A 23,294-nucleotide genomic window follows, 5' to 3' on the forward strand; every position below is an offset into this window, starting at 1 on the left:
CTTTACAACATCTGCCCATCTCAGCGCACATGCTGATTCCTCTGGGAATGGGAGTCTGATTTCAGGCATAGGGGAATGGCACATCCCATGTGCCACAGTGATTGGTTGAGGGATAATCATGTGATTAAGCACGTGATCCACTTCAGGCCAATGAGAGTTAGACCTGGGATTTTGTTCACACTGCTGGAGAAAGGGAGCTCTTTTTCTTTTCTGAGGGCCTTGGCCGTGGTGAAGTCATACATCTGCAGCTGCTCAGGGTCATTTGAAAGAGCTGTCTGAAAGGGAACCAATAAAGGGGGAAGCAGGGTAAAAGCAAAAAGACACAGACAAACACTAAGATCATGGTGACACTGCTGAGCCTTGGGTCAAGTCATATCTGAAGGTATCTCTTCTGTAGTTGTCAGTCCCATGAACAAATACACGCTTCCCCTCCTTAAAAAAAATACTGATCCAATTTGTGTTTTCCAACATTTACCCCCGCAAGGTGTGCTGACTTATCCTGAGACAGAATTAATGAAACAGGTAGCATTTCACATCCCCCTCCAGCGCCCCTGTGTGCAGGGCAGACAGCACCGTGACATGCCGGGAGGCTGCTTAAATCTTTGGCTTCTTCTCCATCAGCCCTGCAGCTGCTGCCTTTCTGTGGCTGGTGTGGATGTCTCCGGCTGTACCCAGCCTCTCTCTCTTCACTTTCTCCTCCCTTGTATTCTCAGGGCTGCCTCTTGACTGCCCAGTGGTACTCTCCAAATCTCGGCGACAAACTCAAGGACTCACGGGAAGGCACCCCAGGCTCTTGTCCCTGCTCTTTCCATTTCTTCTTCTGCCTTGTTAAACTTTCCTTCATCCTAGATCTTCCTTGCCCCTGTTTCTCATCCTGGCAACACCTCCTGGTCTTTCAAGACTTCGCTCAAGCCATACCTTGCCTAAAATCTTCCCTAGTTGGTTGCGGACCTCTTCCTTGGCACTTGTCACCCTGTTATTGTATCAAGACTGGCTAGCCTTTGGGCAGTGGGAACGCAGTGCCCAGAGTCCTCAATAATCTTAGAGGGTCATGAGAATGTTTTAACTTATTTAAAAATCAGAAGAAAAAAAGCACTTTAAGGGTCAAAGAAAACGTTCACATCAGAAAAAAATTTGTTGGGCCCATAAAAATCCATTAAATCATTTTAAAAATTTTCTTTAGAAGATTCCCATGGAGGCAAAGGCTTCCCAGGTGGTGGTGCTGCTGCTGCTGCTAAGTCGCTTCAGTCGTGTCCGACTCTGTATGACCCCATAGACGGCAGCCCACCAGGTTCCGCCATCCCTGGGATTCTCCAGGCAAGAACACTGGAGTGGGTTGCCATTTCCTTCTCCAATGTGTGAAAGTGAAAAGTGAAAGTGAAGTCGCTCAGTCGTGTCGGACTAGTATCAACCCCATGGACTGCAGCCTACCAGGCTCCTCTGTCCATGGCATTTTCCAGGCAAGAGTACTGGAGTGGCATTTTCCAGGCAAGAGTACTGGAGTGGCTTGCCATTGCCTTCTCCGCAGGCGGTGCTAGTGGTAAAGAAATCTGCCTGCCAATGTAGAAGACACAAGAGATGCAGGTTCAATCTCTGGGTCAGGAAAATCCCCTGGAGATGGAAATGGCAAACCACTCCAGTATTTTTGCCTGGAAAATTCCATGCACAGAGGAGCCTGGTGGGTTGTAGTCCATGGGGTTGCAAAGAATCAAACACGACTGAACACTCATATGCACACACTCGGAGACAAAAGTTCCCAGGACCCAACAAGAGTCATAATGTGATCCAGATTGCAATGTCTTCCCAGAGTAGACCCAGTAGACTGTGAGCTCCTAGGAAGTGGGGAACAGAACGTTCCAGGGCTGTGTTATGTAATATTAAAACCTCTGTATCCCTAGTCTGGTGTTTGGTACGCAGGACAGGCTCAGTCAATGCTTTCTGAATAAGTGGATAAGCAGATGAACGAATGGCCTTGAGTGAGACTCTAGATTCTGAGTCTCCGTTTCTTCATCTACAAAGCAAAGCTTCTTCGTGGATTTCTGTGAGGATTAAATGTGGGTGGAAGATGGCTTGGAACCATGGACTTGGAGCTGGTCCTGAAGCTGTGCTCACAAATGGGAGCAAGGAGAGGAGCCAGGGGTTGTTAAAAATGCCTCTAGGTGGTGACCATACCTTTTTGTTGATAACAAATAAGATTATCCTATTTACACTCGGAGAAAAAGAACCAGAAGGACATTTACCAAAAGTGTCTCACAGTGGTCAGCCCTGAGCATGGGTTATCTTCGTAATTTAAAAAAAAAAACAAAAACATACTTGGAGGACTTCCCTCCTGGTCCATTGGCTAAGACTCTGTGCTTCCAATGCAAGGGGTGGGGGTTCGATCCCTGGTCGGGGAACTAGATCCCACGTTCTGCAACTAAGACCTGGCACAGTCAAATAAATAAACCTTTTTAAAAATATAAAATAAAAACCATATTTAGGAACAGGTGAAGGCCAGGTCTGTGTCTTATTTCACCTTTGTGTCCCTGGCCTGGCAGAGGTGAAGAACGCATGAATGAGGGAATCCCCCATCACATGGCCCCATCTGGCACTACATCAGCATCAGGGCCCCTGCCCTCAAGTAAGTCAGGGGGTGTAGGAAGGCCAGCAGTGCACAGAACAGCCCTGCAGGAGGAAGACTGTGTTCATCCAAGGAGATGTCTGTCGCAGGTCACCATGGGGAATGAGGAAGAGATGGGACATCACCTGTGGTGACAGCCACCTTTTAGACACTACAGAAACTTTAGTTACCAGCCCCTCTTCACAAACATTCAGGAGACGGGCTTCCTGTGCTGAAAGTAATTTAGAATTTCCCATGGCTCCCCAAGAGGCGGAACTGTTTCCTTTTCATAAGCCGTGGGTGCTAAGTCAGCATCAGACTTGTGGGTCTTGCTCGCTGCTGTTCGCCCAGCGCCTAGGGGCATGCTGGCACACAGTAGGTGTGGAGTGAGCAAAGGAATGTGTGTCAAGCGTGACTTTAACGGATTGCTGGGCACGTCCCCAAAGAAGAGAATAAAACCCACCTTGAGATAATAAGACCCTGCACAGCCTCCCGCACCCTGTAATTTGGATCTCTAGGAATCGCCTTTGTTGTGGGCGACCAACCACAGGCAAAGAAAGCACCTGCTCCTCCAGCCGGTCCTCGAGGAAGGACCCCGGGCTGCCGAGCCCCTGGCTGCTTCTCCGGGCCCCTTTCCTCCGCTTCCCGGGACCTGAGGCATCCCGGGGCTCGCAGGCAGGGTCAGCCCCAGCGTTTCCCAGCCGTGGTGGGGCGCGTCCCCAGGTGCCCGACATCTCGCTCGGGGTCAGCGTTCTCTGCCTCCTCGTGCCGGCCAGAGGGTCCAGGGCCGCGTCTGCCACCCCCAGGCCTGCGAGGGTAGGAGCCAGAGACGACCGCGGCGCACCCCCTCTCTCCGCGGCTTCCATCCGGGGGCCCCCTACGCCCCGCGGCGTCGGGCCTCGGCGCGGCCGGCTCTCCGCGGTCTCCTGCGCGCCCCCTCCCTTCGGCCCGGATCTCCGAGGCCGCGGTCCCCGCCCAGGCCAGCTCCGAGGGCGCTCGGCCCGGCCGCCCTCTAGGGCTGAAGCCTGAGCTCTCAGCGCTCCCCGGCGGCTCCCGCGGGAGGGGGCGCGGCCGCCCCCGCGGCTCCACCCTCTCGGCGGGGCCGCGGCCATCTGGGGCCCCTGCCATTCGAGTCCGCTCTGGGGCCCGCGCCGAGCTCGCGCGGGAGGCGGCAGCCCCTGGCAGGGGCCCGGGCCTCCCCACCGGGCGGCCCCCTTTGCCAGCGCGGGTGCGGGAAGCCGGGCGCTGAGATGCCCCGAGGGGGCAGTGGCTGCGAGCCAAGCCTGGGTGGAAGCGCGTCGCAACGGACGCTGCGCTCCTGGCCACCTCGGTGACCCTCCAGGAGCCGGGACCCGAGCCCCGCAGGCGGCGGCGCGGGGCCCCGAGGACGGCGAGATCCGTGCTCCTAACGTGCGCGGCGGGCGCCGGCTGCGGAGCCTCGGTCGGGCTCTCAGCCTCCCGACGCTCCCCCCAGCCCCCCGCGAGCTGGCAGGAGGAAATAGCGCGCGGCCCCTTTAAATTTACCCAGGAGCCCTTAAAGGAGCCCCAGGGGCCCCAGACAGGAATCCCCACCCCGGTCCAGCCCGCGCCGCCGAGCGAGCAGCCAGCCGTCCGTGCTGCCGGCCGCCCTGTGCATGCGCCCCGCGCCCCGGGGCTCCGTGCACCGAGCGCCGCGCGCCGGCCGCCGCCGGCCCCGCGGCCCCGCGCCCTGCCGCCCCGGGGCCCCGCGCCGCAGCGCAGCGCATGGAGCCTGGCGGGGACCACCGGAGCCGGAGCGGCGGCGGCGGCGGCGGCGGCGGCGGCAGGGGCGGCCCCGGGCCAGCAGCGGCCTCGGCGCGGAGCCGACGGCTGCCGCCCGCCGGATCGAGCGGCAGCGCGGAACCCGAGGAGGACGACGGCGGTAAGAGCTGGCTGGGGCCGGCGGCTCGGGCGGGGGCCCAGGCGTGGGGGAGGGGAGGGCTGCGGCTGCGGGCTCCGGGCCCCTCTTCGCCGCCGAACAAAGCGGGGGACGCGGGCAGGGCGGGCGGGGGCGCCACCTGGCGGGCGCGGAGCGTGGCTGCAGCGCCAGCGGCGGAGCCCCCCGCCCAGCTCCCCGGGTTGGCCCGCGGGGCTCGGGCGGATCCCCTCCCCCTTAAAGGGCCCCGCGGCCCCCGCCTCGGAGGCCGAGCTGGAGGGGCCCCGAAGGACCTGGCCTGGCGCCGCGGAGCGCGCGCACTAGGCTGTTGGGACTTGCGTCCCCCGTCCCTTTCTCTTTCAGACTCCCAGGTGGTCTCCCTTAACCAGCTGTCTCTTAAAAAGTCTGCCCAGAGCTTGGGTCCCTTTCCGGGGCTTCCCTCCAGAGGAAGTGAGCTGGGGACTCCGCTGCTTTAAGTTGGGCTGTCTTCTCCTCTGGGGCCTCGCCTAGAGAAGGGCACCCTTTTCCTTTTTCCCCTGTGTTATCTCTGGAAGAGAGCATGGCTTGCGCCTCTTGGGGACCTACCCGTACCTTCCCCAAGGGCGGGCAGTTTTTAAAGAGATGGGCTCGCCCACAATGGATACACTCCCCTTCTGTCCGCGTGTTACCCCTCCCTTCTCAGAAATTTTGCCACAATTTGTCAGCTATAGCGGGACCAGCCAGTCCTCCCCGTTTGCTTTCAAAGGACGCTGTTTCTCTATGCGGGGTCAACGACTTAAGAGCCCTGAAGCTTGCGTCCAGGCTCTGGAGCTTCACCCCTAATCCCGGAGCTCCCCTCCCAGAAATTCCCCGTCCCCTTTTGTTTTTAAAGAATCCCAGCTCCTCCCCTTTTTTCGGCTCTTAAAGGGCTAGTCCACCTTAGACTAACATCCAGCGCTGGAAGGATGCTGAGAGACCAGCTGGCTATCCAGTGCCTTTGCAGACAAAGACACTCAGGCCCAGAGAGCAGACGTCACCTACCAAAGGTCACAGAGCAAGTTAGCATTGAAGCCCGGAGTCAAACCCAGGTTTCCGACTCTGAAACTAGTGCTTTCTTTTTCTTCTATGTACTTAAAACCAAACAAAAACAGGGTGATAGGAGCCCCCTCTGATCCGGCCTTTTGTTTTCCATACGGTGAGATTCTCTGCTGGGAGGATGACCACACCTGTCTATTCAGCCTATTTGGCCAGGAGACCCTTTTCTAAATGAAATACGGTCCAAACTATAGGGAAAGTGGGGGGGACTGCTCAGGGTCTCAGTTTGGCAAAAGGGGACACCACTGGGTTGGTGGCCTCTCCACTGCCTGCCCACTGATTGTTGGGCAGTGGCCAGCTCCCGGCCAGAGCAAAAAATAAATCCCCAGAAAGACTTAATGGATTCTGGTGGGTGGTGGCCACTCCCTGCTGCAGTATCTTCTCTGGTGGCCCTCCTCCCGGCCCCTTCCAGTTATCAGCTCTCCCAGACTCTAGTCCTAAAAACTCCTTTCTCTGTAGGTGCTGACAGCTTTGTCATGGGGTCCCTTAATTTGGGGACCTGACAATGCTTAGTACCCCTTAAAATGGGCTTCTTAGGAGGGTGTATTTGAGGCATTATTGCAGAAAGGGAAAAAGATCATCTTTGGGTGGGGCCCTCTGGGCTGGGGCCTCGGGCGGTGGGTCCTGTGTGCAGACAGATGCCCCCTTTGTTCTCTGGCCCCGCTGCCCGCTCTGCTCTGGCTGTAACTGCCGCAGCAGGCCGCCCCCCTGGCTTTACCCGGACAGTGCTCATCCAGAAGGGGTGCCTTGCAGAGCCTGCTGCCTCCTTGGCCTTCACCTTCATTTTTTGAAAAAAAAATTAGAGCTGTGCCCTGCATCCTTTTGTTCCTGATCCTCTCTTAAAGGGGTCTCACTCTTTGTAAAGGACCAATGTTTTGACTCCCTGCTCTGCCACCTCCCTTTGATTGCTCTTGGAGTCCCTTTCCTGCCCCTGAACAGACCTCTCTCCCACCTCTGTTCTCTTGCAAAATGGAAGCCCTAGATTCTTTCCCTGGAAATCTTAGAGATTGAGAAACTGTCTCCCTTTCCCCCCCTCTTCAGGGCAAGATCTTCAGCTGGAAGGGGGTGCCTTAGGGTCCTGGGGGAGTGCCCCCCTGCCCTCCTCCAGGGCCAGGGGACCAGCATCTTCAGGCAGGAAATACTCAGACCACTGTGAGGCCCGGGCCTCGAGGCCTGGAAAAAGCCGAATTCCTGGCCGTGACCATCGTCGCTACTACCATGACCACTGGCGGCTGGAGTACCTGATGGACTTCAACCCTGCCCGGCATGGCATGGTGTGCATGGTGTGCGGCAGCTCCCTGGCCACTCTCAAGCTCAGCACCATCAAGCGACACATCCGTCAAAAGCACCCTTACTCCCTGCACTGGAGTCCCCGGGAGAAGGAAGTCATCAGCAACAGCTGGGATGCCCACTTGGGGCTGGGGGCCTACGGAGAGGCCGAGGGGCTGGGGGCCCAGGGGCCTGAGGAGGAGGAGGAGGACGACGAGGAGGAGGAGGAGGAAGGGGCTGGCCTCCAGGCTAGCCTGCCCAAGGGCCCAGGTAATGTCCAACTTGGGGAAGCTGGGGCCTGGGTGGTGGATGGGGCCAGCCTGGGCTTCCTAGCCAACTAGCTGGTTTCCTGGAGCAAGCTGCTGCTCCTTTTTGGGGTGAGCTCTGATTATTGGACAGTGGTGGGTGAGGGACTGTGGGACAAGATCTCCAGCATCGCAGACAGTTTTGACATTCTGTAGTTTTAGAAGGATCCAGGGAGTGGAGGCTGGAGAGAGGCCTGGGAGCAGAGGGTACTGGAAAGGTATGACAGTGAAGTCTATGGAAGGGACCTGGTGGGGAGTCAGGTGGGAATGAGGGTTTGGGTGCAGGCAGGTTAGGAGATGAAGGAGTTAAGACTTGAGGAGAGAGGACGGGAAGGGCAAAGGTTAGGCTGAGGGCTCAGAGTGAGGGAGAGGCTTGTGGCTGGAGGTCCTGGCTGTGGTGGGGGGACTCTCCCAGAGGGCCAGCATCTCAGTTCCTTCCCTCCCTCCAACCCTTTCAGGCAAAGCCCCAGCTGGTGGGGGCGGCCGGCGCCAGAGGCGAGGGGGCCCAGGGGCACCCCGGGCTCGGCGTGGGTGCCTCTCTGCCTCCCGGAGGGCTGGGGGCAGCAGGGGGCTGGGTGCCCGGCGGCTGGAGCGGAGGCTGAAGGAGTCCCTGCAGAAGTGGTTCCGGGCAGAGTGTCTCATGGACTATGACCCGCGGGGGAACCGGCTGGTGTGCATGGCCTGTGGCCGGGCACTGCCCAGCTTGCAGCTGGACGACATCCGTGCCCACGTGCTGGAGGTGCATCCCAGCTGCCTGGGGCTCCGCGGCCCCCAGCGCAGGGCCCCCCAGCGTAGCGCCCTGCTGCAGGCCTGGGGTGGCCAGCCGGATGCGCTGTCTGATCTCACCCAGTCCCCACCAGGTGCGAGGCCCCTCCCACGGCCAGGACCCCTTCATATAAGGGCTGCAAAGTGAGGTCTGTGGCCAAAACTGGGAGGGACTCATCTCTCTCCCCCTCCACATAGATACACACACACACACACCCCTCCCCCCACATAGACACCCCCATATACCCCCCCACACGCTCCTCACCCCACATAGACACCCCCATACGCCCCCCCACACGCTCCTAACCCCACAGATACCCACACCTCCCCACCACACACACAGAGGTTCTGGTTAGGGGGGTACTCATCTCCCCATCCCCAACATAGACACACACACACCCCTCTCCCCCCGCCCGCCCCCCCGCCGTCCCCATAGACACGCACACACAGATTCTGGTGGGGCTTCTAGCTTAGGGCTGGGATGAGAAGCAAGGGACCCCCTCTTCGTGGGTAAGGGCAACCCAGCCAGCAAGCTGAGCCCCTCTCCCTCACCCCTTCCCCAACAGACGATGACCTCGTCCCCCAGGACCTGACCAGCAAGAGCCGGGACCCGGCCCCCGCTGCTGGAGCCCCGTCCTCTCAGGATCTCAGCCCCCCAGACGTAAAGGAAGAGGCTGGCTGGGTCCCTGAGAGGGTGCCCGGGCCGGCAGGGGAGGAGGAGCCGGAGGAGGGCGAGAGGGTGGGGGTCCCCGGCCGGTCTGCGCGGGGCCGCGACCCCCGCCGCTCCTGCCCGGAGCGCTGGCGGCTGGAGTACCTCCTGGAGTTGGACGGCGGCCGGCGCGGCCTGGTGTGCCTGGCGTGCGGGGGCGCGCTGGCCTCGCTCAAGATGAGCACCATCAAGCGGCACATCCGCCGGCGCCACCCGGGCTCGGCGCGCCTCGGCGGGCCAGTCGGGGCCCTCATCGCCCAGGAGTGGAGCGAGAAGGCCGCCCACCTACTGGCCCTGGGGCTGCCCTGCCCCGAATCGCCCGGGGACCCCGCCGCCCCCAGCACAGCCGCAGCCTCCGAGGAGGGGGGAGGGCCAGAGGAGGAGCAGCCAGAGCAGGAGGAGGAGGAGTGGTGGGGTGAGCCGGGTCAGAGCAGGTGGAGAGGGAGAGGGACTAGGGGTAGAAGGCGGGTGGGGACAGTGGAAGGTCGAAGGGGAGACGGGAGGCTGAGAGCACCGGAGGGCACTGGTGGGGGGGTCACGGGGCCGGGACGCTCCAGCGCGGTCCTCTGTTCCGTCCTAGGCGACGTCCCGCTCTCCCCCGGGGAACCGTCGGAGCGGCAGGCGGAGGAAGAGGAGGACGACGAGGACGGCCCGGATCCCGGGGCGCTCGCCTTCCCGCCGCCGCCGCCGCCGCCGCCGCCGCCGCCGCCGCCCCCGCCCCGCAGCCGAGAGCAGCGGCGGAACTACCAGCCGCGCTGGCGGGGCGAATACCTGATGGACTACGACGGCAGCCGGCGCGGCCTGGTGTGCATGGTGTGCGGGGGCGCGCTGGCCACGCTCAAGGTCAGCACCATCAAGCGGCACATCCTGCAGGTGCACCCCTTCTCCATGGACTTCACGCCCGAGGAGCGCCAGACCATCCTGGAGGCCTACGAGGAGGCGGCGCTGCGATGCTACGGTCACGAGGGCTTCGGGCCGCCCGCCCCGGCGGCGCCGCGCGATGGCGGCGCGGACCTCAAGGCGGGCGCCGTGTGTCGGGCGTAGATCATCCGAGGGGGAGGGCGGCGGTGTCGGGCCGGCGCCCCCGGCTCCCCGCGGCCCTGGCCGCTGCCCACCCCCGCTGGCCGGGCAGGGCGGAGACTCTCGGGACTGGGGTCGGGTGGCGGGTTCAAGCTAGTGCGGGCGCCGCGGGAAGCGCGCTCTCCCCATCGGACCCGGAGCCGGGCCCTCGCCGCTCCAGGCCGTAAGTTCCTGGGAAGACTCAGTCTGTGCACAGAGAGCTTTCGGCCCCCGGTCGCACCCCGCCAGGCAAGGCTTGGGCGGGCGAGGCGCCGTCAGTATTAGGGTCCCAAGTAGGTGGAGCGGAGGGGGTGCAGAAGGGACGCGCCGGTCCCTTTTCCTTGGCTGGGGGAGCGCCCAGGCTTCACAGAGGCACGCCGGCAGGCACGGCTCTCGGGGCCGATTGCCCCTCAGCCATTCGTTACTGGCCATCGCAGCCGCTCCGTGGCCCGGACTGCGGACGAGGGCCTTCCTCGGGAGGAGGGGCAGCGGGGCCTGGAGGCCCGCCGGCCCGCGGGCGGGGAAGGCACAGCGGGGGCCGGGCTGAGGGGCGGGGCCGAGCCCGAGCCCCGCCCGAGGGGCGGGCTCTGCGGGCCTGCCCCGCCCTCCTTCCCGGTCCTTGCCACGCCCGCCGGCGCCGCGATCTTGTAAAGGGATTAGCACTTTCTTCCTTTGCTCGCCTGCTCCGAAGGTCCCCCTGCACCTCTAAACTCAGTCAGGCGCGCCTGCTTCAAGCGCCCTCAGTCCGAGTCCGGGACACTGGAGGTCCCGGCAGTTGGCGTTCTGTTCCCGTTCCCTCCCTGACCCCCCTTTTGTACGCCGTGGACGTGCCACCCATTCACAGCCCTCTGGGCCTGGGGCCGGGCCTCGGCCTTCTTTTCTCTCCTCTCAGCGGCAAAACCAGGCCGCGAGGGGCCGGGAACGGGTCCCGCGATCTCCCAGGCAGGTCCGAGAGGGATGTGTACATTCATTCTCCTGTGGAGAACAGGTGGCCCCGGGATCAGGCCCTTTTTGCTCTTTGTATTTTATTTTGAAACTGTATTTAATGCTTTTATATGAGAGGGGGAGGGGCGGGGAGAGAGCTGTTCGTCACCCTTATGTGCAAATGTCTTATTTATTACGCGCGTATCAGAGATAAGCTGTGAGGTGGTGGAGGAAGGACCTAAAGGTAGGAGAGGGAGGCGCGGACGGGAGGACCCCGAACACCGTAGACTAGTGTGTGCCTCACCAGGTTCCTCCGAGGAGTCTCTAGTAACCCACTGGCGCTCTTCACATAGCCAGGCAGGTTCCTTTAGTCTTAAAGGCTGAGTGGGGAGATCAGCGGGTGGGGACTTCAGGGCTGGGTCTGGAGGGGCAGCGGCCCTGGCAGCCGCCTCTGTGGATGAGAGAGCAGAGAGGAAAGCCTTCCTCATCTCAGTGCTCCCAGGCCAGAGCCCAAGGTTCAAGTGCCTCAGGCCCAGCCCCCTCGACTTATTCTGATTGGGAATTGAATTTTATACCACGGATTTTATAGCATTTTTTATATAACTCAAGATTGTCTGAGCTGGAAAGACCTTGGAGATCAACCAGTACCTGCCCCCACCCCTTTCACCGATAGGTAAGATGGAGTCCAGGAACTGAAATTATCACACACCAGGTAGGAGCAGTACTAGGACTAGAATAAAAACCTCAACTCCCAGTTCAGTGTTCTTTGCACTACACCACATGGCCTCCCCATCTCTGGTAAGTTAAAATTTCTTTTACCGTTAGGCCTGCCGAAGGAAGGCGTGTGCTGGGCAATGCAGGCTCTCGCAGTGCAGTTGTGGGCTCCTGGGGGTGGCAAAGAGCAGCACACTCCTGGGGCAAGTATTCAACAGGGCAGTCCTGCCACCATTGGCTTCAGCTGGAGAGTACCAGCAGTAGCTTTTCGGACCAGAACTGCAGAAGTAGGGCTGACTGCCGCCTGGCCCAAGGCCTCCCTGCTGGGCAAAGGCTCTGGCATTGTGTTGATGCCACCAGGGGTTCAGGAAATAATGCATGGGCTGTCACTCGTCTGAAAAGTGAATTCCTAGAGTGTTTGAGCCTCCAGGTTTTTTGAGACAGTATTAAGAGAGAGCAGGGATTATGGATGGCCCCAGGTTGGGTACTGCCATTCTTTATTTTCCTTCATGCGTGTTTTCAGATCCAGGAGTGCTCTGCCACGTTTGCTGCTCTGCCTATTCAAAAACATTAGGCAGACTGGGGCAACTATCATAGTCATCCATACCCTCTGCCGAAGCTCAGGTAAGCCAGGGCAGAGAGCAGGGTGAGAATGGTTTTTGCTCTCAATAGGCAGGGAGAGGCCTTAGGAGGGCAGGAGTGGATGTCTTCAATGAGAAGCAGCCCCAGGCACTCTACTGGTTCTCAAAAAAATGTAGCCAACAGAAACTAGGAAGTTAGTAGAAATGCAAATTGTTGGGTGGCACCTTATGGATCAGAAACTGGCGTGGAGCCTAGCAATCTGTTTTGATAAGCCCTCCAGTGATCACAAGGCATGCTGAAGTTCTGAGCACCGCTGAACTACGCAGTGGCACTGTAGTTATTACTACTCTGCGGCTATTATAGCCTCTTGAATTAACAGGAGATTAGGTGGTTCTCATCTCTAGGTGCCTCCTCCTTGCCTTGGGAGTCTGATATGAACAGGTGAAGTTTCTTCATGAATTTTTTTTGTTAATGGTATGCTTGCTATTATGGCCAATATGTAAATGTTACTCTGAATACATATTTATATACCATGTTAGTGACATTATTTGAACATTTGTATGCGTATTTGTGAAGTTGTTTGCATCAGTTACTTTTTGAAAATTTCAGCCTAAGTTTTCTAAGAGGTATGTTGAATAAAAAAAATCAGCTTAAGGGTCATGGCAGCCTTAGTTTTGGGAAAGAGCAAGTCCAAGATAAGTTCTTTCAGCAAAGACCTGATGGAAAAGCTTCCATTTTCCATGGTGACTGAGGCTCATTTTAAGTACATTGTGACTGTGGGAGTTACACGTTGCTTCGGATTCGGGTGGGGGGACCCGCCTAGGTTGGTGTGAACTGGGATAACAGACCCCCGGCCCCTTCACTCACCATTTTCTCTTATGGTCACCTCGTAGAGGAGCTCTTATTTTCTTTCAGAAACCAAATGCACAACTTTGGTCTACTATGGAAATTCTGCAGTCTTGGAAATCATTACTAGTATCAACTATTAGTCACTTTTTAAAGCCTCGAAAGTAGAGTGGGGATGGGGGCCAGTGGAAGCCTTGTTTGGTTCTTACTTTACTCAAACTGTGTATAAAGAATAAAGTTAGCAGAATGACAGCACAGTCACTGTTCTTTTTTTCTTTTTTATTAATACCACATCAATTTGCATTTTACAGGAACCAAGATTCAAGCTCCTTAGGTGCTACTGTACTTTTATGTTGCACGCACATATATATGCACACAGTTTCATTAGTAATTTTTCACCTATAGATTTTTCTTAAAAAAAAAAATTCCTGTGTGGCACAAAGATCTGTCCGCTCAATCTGAACACAGCAGTGACAAAACAAAAGCTAGGTGTGGAGGCTTCCAGTTGCAGGGAAAGGTCCTTTGGAGGGGAAGCCCAAAAAGACAATCAGTGCACTGACTTCTTGGGAGGGCAAAGGAATGGAGATGGAGAATGCATTTCCTACCAATGACGTGAAATGAGTTAAAACATTTCAAAAGGAAAGGGGGCTAAGAAAATAAGAGTGGAGTAAGGCAAGGTACCTTTTACCCATCTAAATGCCTAAGTAATTTCCTCAACAAAGTAGAAAGAAAAGGTCCTTCCACTACCTTCTACAGAGCTACACTGCTTTGGGACCGTCAAAGATTATAGCCCTTACTTTAAAGTCACCAGTGCATATTCCGTCTGGATTATCATGACTGTCAGTTACAACCTGAAAGAATTCACAGATGATTTTTTTTCACGTTTACTGAATTTTCATGTTGGAAGGGGAGGAAGACGTTAAGTCTCAAGTGGGAATCAAAGATTCCCAAATGCCCTCCATCTGATATCAATGTGAACTGTTTTGTTGTCTTTTAATTGTGCATGGAGCCCGCCAACACAATCTGGCCCTGCCTGGTCACCCTTACCTAAAGCTTCTTGGAAAACACTCTCAAAAGGAGGACCCTGAGCCACAGTACAGGTGCTGAGACATCTTAAGTGCCTGAAAATAGAAGAAATCCTCAAACAACACATGCCCAATAAGCTAGCCTCTAAGTTAAAACTCCACCTGAACCACAAAATGCACCTCCCTATACTCATCTGTGGTATCTTAACCACAGATACAGTCTTCTCTCAAGCCAGCTCAGCTTGGGTCCTCAGGATAAAATGATGAGCACAGGTTAAAGATGGAGTGTGTAGGGAAAAGAGAAAAAGGCCTTTGTGTTTCTGTAGTTCACCTCTTGAGAATGTTTCCCCGCCACGGACTGAGACAGGATTACAATAACTCAGTAACGGAGGAGCCCACATGCAGATTAATTTTTTTTTTCTCTAACAAGTTTACAGTAGTGTACAGCAGTTACAGACATTTATTTTATATAATAAGAAAAGTACAACCATATTTATTAAATTTGAGGGTAGGAAAAAGGGAGGAAAGCACTTCAGGAATAAGCTCTCCAACTACAGCTCAGAACTGGTGTCCAGAAGAAATGACACAGACACCACTGTCCCACATGCGGAGCCTTTCCCTCCTAAGGGCGCACGGGAGTTACAGCAGTGCTCCTGTGCGCTCCTCCTCCGTCCGACCTTCCATCTCCATTCTTGGTTATCAGATGGTATTCTGGGAATCAGGAATCATCACTATCAACTATAAGTTATCCACAGAGTTGAAAGTTATATCATTAAATGAAGAATAAGAAGATTAGGAGTAGCTGCTCACGTTGTGGGGCAGGAAGATGGGATCAGAGGACTGCAAAACAGAACAAAACAACAACAACAAAAAAAAACAAGGGAAGGAATCCCATTCTTGTCCCCAGACAATTTTTTCATAAGTTAATCATTATTTCTTAACTTAAAAATAAGGGAAAAACTATGATGGGAAGCTAGAGAAGACTGACTAGTCCTTGAAATTTGGATAAAAGAACCCAAGAGATGTGTTTTTATTTTTCATTTTCTCCTTTACCTCCAATTTTCCCCCTCCTTTCAAGTTACAGGTAAAAGCTCCACCATCATTAAGGTACTGATTTATCCTATTAATTTGACTCTTTCTTTATTCTTTTGGGTTTTCTAAGATATCAGTTCTTTTTTAAGTCCAACAATTCTTGTGCTTGATACTGAGGGTAGAGGGAAAGGAGGGGAGAAAACACCAAATTAAAAAAAAAAAGCTTGGAATGCAGGCTCAAGCTGACACTGAGCATGTTCCTTCATAGTACAAGTAACAACGTTATAACTATTAAATGGTGTTTTAGTAACTGTTGCATTTCTGGTTTCCATGTACTTATTCTGCCTTTTTTTTTGCGATTCCAGGGAGTTTTGCTTGGATCCTATTGGGAAAAGGAAAGAAAAAAAGAGTGAAAATACAGCCATTAGTTCTAGATTTCTGTTTTAACACTGATCCCAGAAGACAACTACTGTCATGTGAACAACAGATGAAAAGAGGCAGGGGCTGACTCTGGCCTGGGATGAGCTGAAGAGTACCCCCCAAGATCCACCCCCTCCCTGCCGCTGAGCCTGCTGCCTGTCCTCTTTCGCTGCCCAAACCTCCTGGCTTCCTTCATTGGGGATGCCGGAGAATGAGGTATATTTAACCACACTGCCTGCCGGCGGTGCTCTATAGGAATAAGCAACAACCATATACAAATCTGTGTGAACTGCCCTTGCTGTGCTTTAGCTCCAGTGTCTACCTAAGAAAGCAAAAAAGTAGGTAAAGATCCTGCATTAAGTCTGGGCTGTCTAGATAGAGACTAGGTTTCCTCATAGCAAAGCTAGAAAAAGCACTGAAATCTGGTGTGAAAGGTGGGGGGCGGGCACAAAGAGAATTTAACTGCTGTGATGCTTTGTTTCTTAAAAGAGTATCTAAAGAAAATACGGAAAAATATTAACTTACAGTTCCTTGATATAGGGAGTCATAAAAATTCTACCAATATTTTATTATTTGATTTAAATATGAAACTGATTAGAACAGAAGGATATGTAGTCTTAGAAAAGAGGTAGTTTTGAGCTTTAATATATTTATTTACTACAACCTTTATTTCTGAAAAGGGAAGGAAGAGTTTGACTTAATATTGATATTTGTGAAACTAAATGGTGAGTAGACAACTACAAACATTTAAAAACCAGTTCAGAAAGGCAGAGTGGTCCTAACTCCGTTGATCCTTTTCAGTTTAAGATACAAAGAATGCTTTACAAAGGAGCAGATGAAATAATTTCTAGTAAAATGAAACCATTAACCAAGCTTTTCCTTTTCCCCAGGATAAAAATTACTTTCTTTGGCATTAGCATTTTACATAGGAGACTAAAAATAATTGGGGGAAAAAAAGCTCATGTCATGATGAGATGTGGAACCTAAGTGTACTCACTTTTCAACAATCGACTTGGTCTGATCGCGGGCTATGCCAACATAGTGATCAATCTGGGTCTTTAAGGAAGAAAAGTCATTCAGTTGTGGCAACACACAGATTAACAATTTTCCTGAAGGTAAGATTCTTTAGTCTAATTTAATCATCATTTTCTCAATACCAGAAACTGTGTGTCTAATCTACATTCGGTAAACACAAATATGTTTTGAGTCCGGGTGAGACTAATTCATTTAATACCAAAAAGCCATGAATCAAGTCAGATGACAGACGACCATCTATCAAGAACAACTGCACAGCATCCAGCACACTCGGTATAAGCCACTCTACAATGCAGACGTCTGTTCACACTGCTGGATTCCCACAACTCCTTTAATGGTTTGTTTCTTCTCAGATACCAGCTCTTATTTAAGCATTTTTTTCAGCTTTTTTGGGGAACAGACTCATCTGATAAAACTCAAAAACACACAGCATGGCAACACAGCAAATTCCCTTTCTACCTTTATCTCTTCTAGACATTCAGTTTTGTTTCTTAGAGGAAGCCAGTTACCAGTTTCTTGTAGGCACTTGACTTGTATAATTAGACTGTAAAAATGGCTAGGAAAAGATTGCTGTGAACTTTCAATGCCTAAAAAATGAACTAGGGACTTCCCTGGTGGTCAAGTGGCTAAAGACTCTGTGCTCCCAATGCAGGGGGCCCAGGTTCAATTCCTGTTCAGGGAACTAGATCCCACATGCTGCCACTAAATATCTGATGTAGCCAAATAAATAAAGAAATAAAGAAAGAACTAAAATTAGTCATACATTAACTGGCCTATCGGATTCAAAACAGACAAATGCTTACCTTGTACTTCTCATAGACAATTGGAACACTGAAAACGAGCAGTTCAGCTGTAAGAAAGAACCATGAGATATGGCAAGTGTAAATGTGAGACACTCACAAAGTCTCAAGTAACAGGGATATTTTTCCTCATGAAATATAGGGAAACAGAGAGCTTCATCAATATGAGAAATCCTGGCCAGAGCTCTCAATTAAGGACAGTTAGATACAGGTATACAGTCTTCCCTCTTGTACCACAAATAATTTCCAAATTATGAAGATCCTCATATTTAAACCAAATCTCGACAACTCTCCTTTATTTCTAGTTGTCTGGATGTTTCTTTATAGGTGGGACCATTTAATAAACCTGTGCCCACAAACACAGGTTCCTCCAATATCTAGTCAGGGTTATGGATGTTAAAGGCTGGGCCAGTGTCAAAGGACTGGAGCCATGCTGAACTCTCTCTGCTCTTACTCTTACCAATTAATTCATAGAGCCTGAAGACATTTTCCCTGCCACCTTACCAAGAATCAGAAGGGTGATCCCATTGAAAACGGCACCAACATAGGTCATCAGCCACATGAAGACAGCAAGCTGTGAAGGCCAACATCAGAGGGTTAAGCAGGAATAATCATACTGCAAAATTCAGGTTGGGCTGTGCTTAGTCACTCAGTTGTGTCTGACTCTTTGCGACCCATGGACTGTAGCTCACTAGGCTCCTCTCTCCAGGCAAGAATACTGGAATGGGTTGCCATGACTTCCACCAGGGGATCTTACAAAATTCAGGTTATTTGATGTTATTCTTTTCTAGCTAAGTCCTCATAAATTTAGTGATGTATGCCATTAATAATTTCAAGATGGTTACCTCCTTTCTATTATACATTTGAGGGTGCGTAAGAGAATTCAGCGGAGAAGGCAATGGCAAGCCACTCCAGTACTCTTGCCTAGAAAATCCCAAGGACAGAGGAGCCTGGTGGGCTGCAGTCCATGGGATTGCTACTAGTCGGACACGACTGAGCGACTTCACTTTCACTTTTCACTTTCACGCACTGGAGAAGGAAATGGCGGCCCACTCCAGTGTTCTTGCCTGGAGAATCCCAGGGATGGCGGAGCCTCGTGGTCTGCCGTCTGTCTATGGGGTCGCACAGAGTCGGACATGACTGAAGCGACTTAGTAGCAGCAGGAGAATTCAGTCGTTCTCTCAGGCCCCCAAACAGACTGTAGCTGCATTTCTGTCAATTACCTACATTATCCTTATTCTGATGTTAGTTCTCCTGGCGCAGAAAGTACCTTCTTTACTAACCCCTACTTCCATTTTTATAGATTGATTGAGACAAGCATACATTTTGCTTTTGTCTGATGAAACCTTATTTACTGCCTTTCCTCTGAATTATAACTCAGTCCCTGGTTTTCCTCAGCCTCACCACCAAAAGCTGTAGAGGCAACTAACCTTCAAGGAGTCAACTAGATCTTCCACCAGAAAGAGACGAATGATGAGTTTCAGGGCCCTGTTGATGTGCACCATGGCAGCGTTCACGTAATTATGGAAAGCTTCTGAGGACAGAGTGATGTCGACATCCAGGTAGGCTCTTCCAGAAGAAGAAACAACAGTCACACATTTGACACGGCAGGAGACAATCTCTATCTGTTAGCACAGAAGTTCTTCAGAGGGTGAAATCCCCCAAAGGGTGTGTGAAATCTGCAGAGGCAGATTTTGCTGACATGGGGTGGGGGGGACATGACTGTCATTTGGTAGGTAAAGGCAAAGCTGCCCTATGTCCGCAGCCTGGGACAGTCATGTACAATAAAGAACTGCCCAATGTCCTGCATAACTTTTACTATCTCATAGGATATTCATGAAGGTGAACCTACTTATAATTATCAAGAGCCCAGAACATATAAAAACAAAGTATTTTCCCCACAATTTTAACATATCCCTAATTGTCTAAAACAGTATTTTGTTTATGCTGAAACCTTAAGATTTTTTTTTGTTGCCATTTTGGAAAATCACATCTGTAAGGGAGATTATAAATGTACATGCAAGTATCTGATCTAAAGTATCGTTAGTTTTTTTTGGTGAGTTGTTTCTAAGAAATTAAAATATTGACTGAAATGTTTATTGTTTTATTGGCAACGTCTTTCTATTTTATCATTCCTTATAATTATGATCTATGGAGAAGGCAATGGCAAGCCACTCCAGTACTCTTGCCTTGAAAATCCCATGGATGGAGGAGCCTGGTAGGCTGCAGTCCACGGGATCACTAACGGTCGGACACGACTGAGCGACTTCACTTTCACTATAATTATGATCAGTTTTAAAAATTATTTACTGGTAATATTATCTTTAATATTATCATTTTCATTTCAAAATGATAAAGGAGGTATTATGAAATATTTGTTAAAAAAACACAAAGACCTGGGTTCTGTGCCTAGGATGCATTATAGAACTGAGATGTAACCACCTGCTCATAATCTGTTCATTCACTCAGCACTTACTGAGTGCCCATGAGTACCAGACCCTCTGCTAGGTGTAGGGATATCAGAAAAATAAAACTGCTTCTGCCTCAAACAGCCTACAGTCTTGTGGGAAAAATCTGAAGAGTAATAATCATGTTTTTCTTTCCTATTAAGGAAATAATTACTATCAAACACAAAAGTTATAAAAATTAGATACTGTAATTAATACAACCCAGCAGAACACATTTTATAAATCTATAACAGCGTCATGCAAAAGGAGAAGGAAAAAAAAACCACTTCTACATTGCAGCTTGTGGCAAAACAGTAAAATTTATCCACTCAATCAATCAACAACTACTTAGTTGTTAAAACTAATTTGCAAGTAACTTTTTAAATGCCACATATAGCTTAAATTATTCCTTCTATTTTCACCAGGAGAAAACACTAGGACCAAAGCTGCAACCAGACACCTATTCTGTCAGAGTTCTGAGAGATCACAGAAATACTTCTTTTTCCATGAGAAGGGGTTTTAAAAACCTGCCATTTGAAAATAATAAAATACTGCCATTTGTTGATGTTAAAATTTTTTACAGGCCAAGACTTTCAAGAGGAAAGGAGTGAGGAAAACATTTGTTAAAGTCATAGCACAGTTGGAAAAGCTAGCAACTGGATTCTACAAACGCATGACCTACTGACTTCATCACGACGTGCTCCTGGAATTAAGGTAACTAAAGGAGAAATAGGAAGGAAATCAGTAATAAAACCAAGAATATACACTCCGAGTTCTGATACTGCCAAGAATGCATCCTCAACAACAACATTCCAAGGCTGCTTTAAGTTTTAACTATGTGGGGCTTAAACATGTACCTGGGACCCCATCTAACTGAGTGCTGTCCAGATGCTCTGCTTTCTCTACAGGATGACACTGTCCAGAAATTCAGACAGTCCTTTTAGGTGAACCTCTAGTTTGTCAAAAAAATTCCTGGCTCCTAACTTGGTCACTTCATAAAGTAGTCTCAAGTTGATGTTTCATGCAGCTGCATTAGGCCCTATAATTCTTGATTTCTAATCAGGTCTGATTTGGATCTGATCAGCCTCTATAAACCCTTCCCTTATGTTGTAGAGCATTACTTATGATACTTCAACTCACTTGAATGGATGGCCTTCTTCTGATTTCTGTACAGCTTGGATGACAGACTTGTAGACCCTGAAGCTGATGGTGACAGACAGAAGAGCCAGGATGAGGTAAGAAACCACACTGATGACACTGAAAGCTGCCAGGGACAGCAACATGATCAGTGTGGTGCCAAAGACAAAGCCAGTCTTCTTCACATCTCGCCAGAAAATCAAGTCGTGCACTGCCAACAGAAAAGGGAGCTTAAGTTAGATGACCTCTCACGAGTCACAAGGCTGGGACTGTGCGCTCTGTATTCTGCATACCTGGCAAGCCTTACAGTAGCATGCAGTTACAGGTGCACCCCTCCTTGAGACAGTAAATAAAAATCAAGGAGAATCAAATTACACCAGGGATGATGATTCACACTGCCAAAGGTTTTTCTGGTTGCTGGATAGGTTTATAGAAACTTAGTTTTTAGTCATGGCTACTCAAGTACAATGGAATAAAGTGTCATTTACTTTAAATGTTTCAGTAGAGCAACTGTGGGAAAAGCTTGAAAACTCTTGACTAAATTAAGCAAACCAGGCTTATAAGTTATCAACAGCTGGGTCAACAGACTATAAAACCAAAGATAACTTGACATATGGGCCTTAGGAAGCCTCGCTATGAACAAAGCTAGTGGAGGTGATGGAATTCAGCTGAGCTATTTTAAATCCTTTCAAAGACGGATGCTGCTGAAATGCTGCACTCAGTATGCCAGCAAATTTGGAAAACTCAGCAACGGACACAGGGCTGGAAAAGGTCAGCTTTCATTCCAATCCCAAAGAATGTTCAAACTACTGCACAAGTGCACTCATCTCACATGCTAGCAAAGTAATGCTCAAAATTCCCCAAGCTAGGCTTCAACAGTACATGAACCGAGAACTTCCAGATGTTCAAGCTGGATTTAGAAAAGGCAGAGGAACCAGAGATCAAATTGCCAACATTCGTCGGATCATAGAAAAATCAAGAGAATTCCAGAAAAACATCTTTTTCTGCTTCACTGACTGTGCTAAAGCCTTTAACCATGTGGATCACCACAAACTATGGAAAATTCTGAAAGAGATGGGAATACCAGACCCCCTACCTGCCTCCCGAGAAATCTGTATGCAGGTCAAGAAGCAACAGTTACAACCAGACAGGGAACAACGGACTGGTTCCAAATTGAGAAAGGAGTACATCAAGGCTGTATACTGTCACCTTGTTTATTTAACTTATATGCAGAGTACCTCATGCAAAATGCCGGGCTGAATGAAGCACAAGCTGGAATCAAGATTGCCATGAGAAATGTCAATAACCTCAGATATGAAGATAACACCACTCTTATGGCAGAAAGCAAAGAGGAACTCAAGAGCTTCTTGATGCAAGTGAAAGAGGAGAGTGGAAAAGTGGGCTTAAAACTCGTTAAAAAAACTAAGATCATGGCAACCGGTCCCATCACTTCACGGCAAATAGATGGGGAAACAATGGAAACAGTGACAGAATTTATTTTCTTGGGCTTCAAAATCACTGCAGATGGTGACTGCAGCCATGAAATTAAAAGACACTTGCTCCTGGATTAGGCAATGGTTTCTCAGATACAATACCAAAAGCACAAATCACACACACACACACACGATAAATTGGGCTTCCCTGGTGGCTCAGATGGTAATGAATATTTCTGCAATGTGGGAGATCCGAGTTTGATCCCTGGGTCGGGAAAACCTCCTGGAGAAGGGAATGGCAACCCACTCTAGTACACCAAAAGAAAAAAAAGAACAAAAAGATAAATTGGACTATATCAAAATTAAAAACCTTTGTGTTATAAACAGTACCAAGAAAATGACAAGAAAACTCATAGAATAGGACATATTTTCAAATTATTTATCTAATAGGGTTAACTGAATTATAACTCAATAATAAAAAGAACAGCTTAAATGAAAAAAAAGAAAAGAAAAAAAAAAAGAGAAAGGATCCAAACAGACATTTCTCCAAAGATATACCAATGGCCAATAAGTATATAAAAAGAGGCATAACACCATTAGTCATTCAGTTCAGTTCAGTTCAGTCGCTCAGTCGTGTCCGACTCTCCGCGACCCCATGAATCACAGCACGCCAGGCCTCCCTGTCCATCACCAACTCCTGGAGTTCACTCAAACTCATGTCCACAGAGTCGGTGATGCCATCCAGCCATCTAATTCTCGGTCATCCCCTTCTCCTCCCGCCCCCAACCCTTCCCAGCATCAGTCTTTTCCAGTGAGTCAACTCGTCGCATGAGGTGGCCAAAGTATTGCAGTTTCAGCTTTAGCATCAGTCCTTCCAATGAACACCCAGGATGGATCTCCCTTAGAATGGACTGGTTGGATCTCCTTGCAGTCCAAGGGACTCTCAAGAGTCTTCTCCAACATCACAGTTCAAAAGTATCAATTCTTCGGCAATCAGCTTTCTTCACAGTCCAACTCTCACATCCATACATGACCACAGGAAAAACCATAGCCTTGACTAGACGGACCTTTGTTGGCAAAGTAATGTCTCTGCTTTTTAATATACTATCAAGGTTGATCATAACTTTCCTTCCAAGGAGTAAGCGTCTTTTAATTTCATGGCTGCAATCAGCATCTGCAGTGATTTTGGAGCCCCAAAAAATAAAGTCTGACACTGTTTCCACTG

At 50.8% G+C, this 23,294-nt stretch overlaps 2 protein-coding genes across 2 annotated transcripts in view; one reads left to right on the top strand and one right to left on the bottom strand.

Moving 5' to 3' along the window:
* Positions 1–4,211: 4,211 nt before the first annotated feature.
* Positions 4,212–9,792, top strand: ZFTA (zinc finger translocation associated). The gene is made up of 5 exons (XM_055415687.2): positions 4,212–4,499; positions 6,609–7,106; positions 7,600–8,001; positions 8,473–9,030; positions 9,196–9,792. Exons 1-5 carry the CDS (start codon positions 4,343–4,345, stop codon positions 9,657–9,659), a joined length of 2,079 nt encoding a protein of 692 aa, XP_055271662.2. The 5' UTR covers positions 4,212–4,342; the 3' UTR covers positions 9,660–9,792.
* A 4,450-nt stretch (positions 9,793–14,242) lies between these two features.
* Positions 14,243–23,294, bottom strand: part of LOC129548837 (reticulon-3) — a 64,083-nt gene continuing 55,031 nt past the window's right edge. The window contains exons 2-7 of the mRNA XM_055415688.2: positions 20,640–20,847; positions 18,483–18,621; positions 17,557–17,626; positions 17,056–17,102; positions 16,215–16,273; positions 14,243–15,179 (exon numbers count right to left, since the gene is read on the bottom strand). Coding sequence (XP_055271663.1) covers positions 15,134–15,179; positions 16,215–16,273; positions 17,056–17,102; positions 17,557–17,626; positions 18,483–18,621; positions 20,640–20,847 — 569 coding nt within the window. The 3' untranslated portion in view covers positions 14,243–15,133. The remainder of the gene's footprint in view (positions 15,180–16,214; positions 16,274–17,055; positions 17,103–17,556; positions 17,627–18,482; positions 18,622–20,639; positions 20,848–23,294) is intronic.

The sequence above is a fragment of the Moschus berezovskii genome, chromosome 25 (assembly GCF_049115385.1).
Source record: "Moschus berezovskii isolate FMDL1 chromosome 25, NW_MosBer_1.0, whole genome shotgun sequence".
Lineage (NCBI taxonomy): Eukaryota > Metazoa > Chordata > Mammalia > Artiodactyla > Moschidae > Moschus > Moschus berezovskii.

Coding starts and splice junctions, on each gene's coding strand:
- ZFTA (XM_055415687.2), top strand. CDS start 4,343: ATGGAGCCTGGCGGGGACCACCGGAGCCGGAGCGGCGGCGGCGGCGGC. Junction 8,002..8,472: donor TCTCACCCAGTCCCCACCAG/GTGCGAGGCCCC, acceptor CTTCCCCAACAG/ACGATGACCTCGTCCCCCAG. Junction 9,031..9,195: donor GGAGGAGGAGGAGTGGTGGG/GTGAGCCGGGTC, acceptor GTTCCGTCCTAG/GCGACGTCCCGCTCTCCCCC.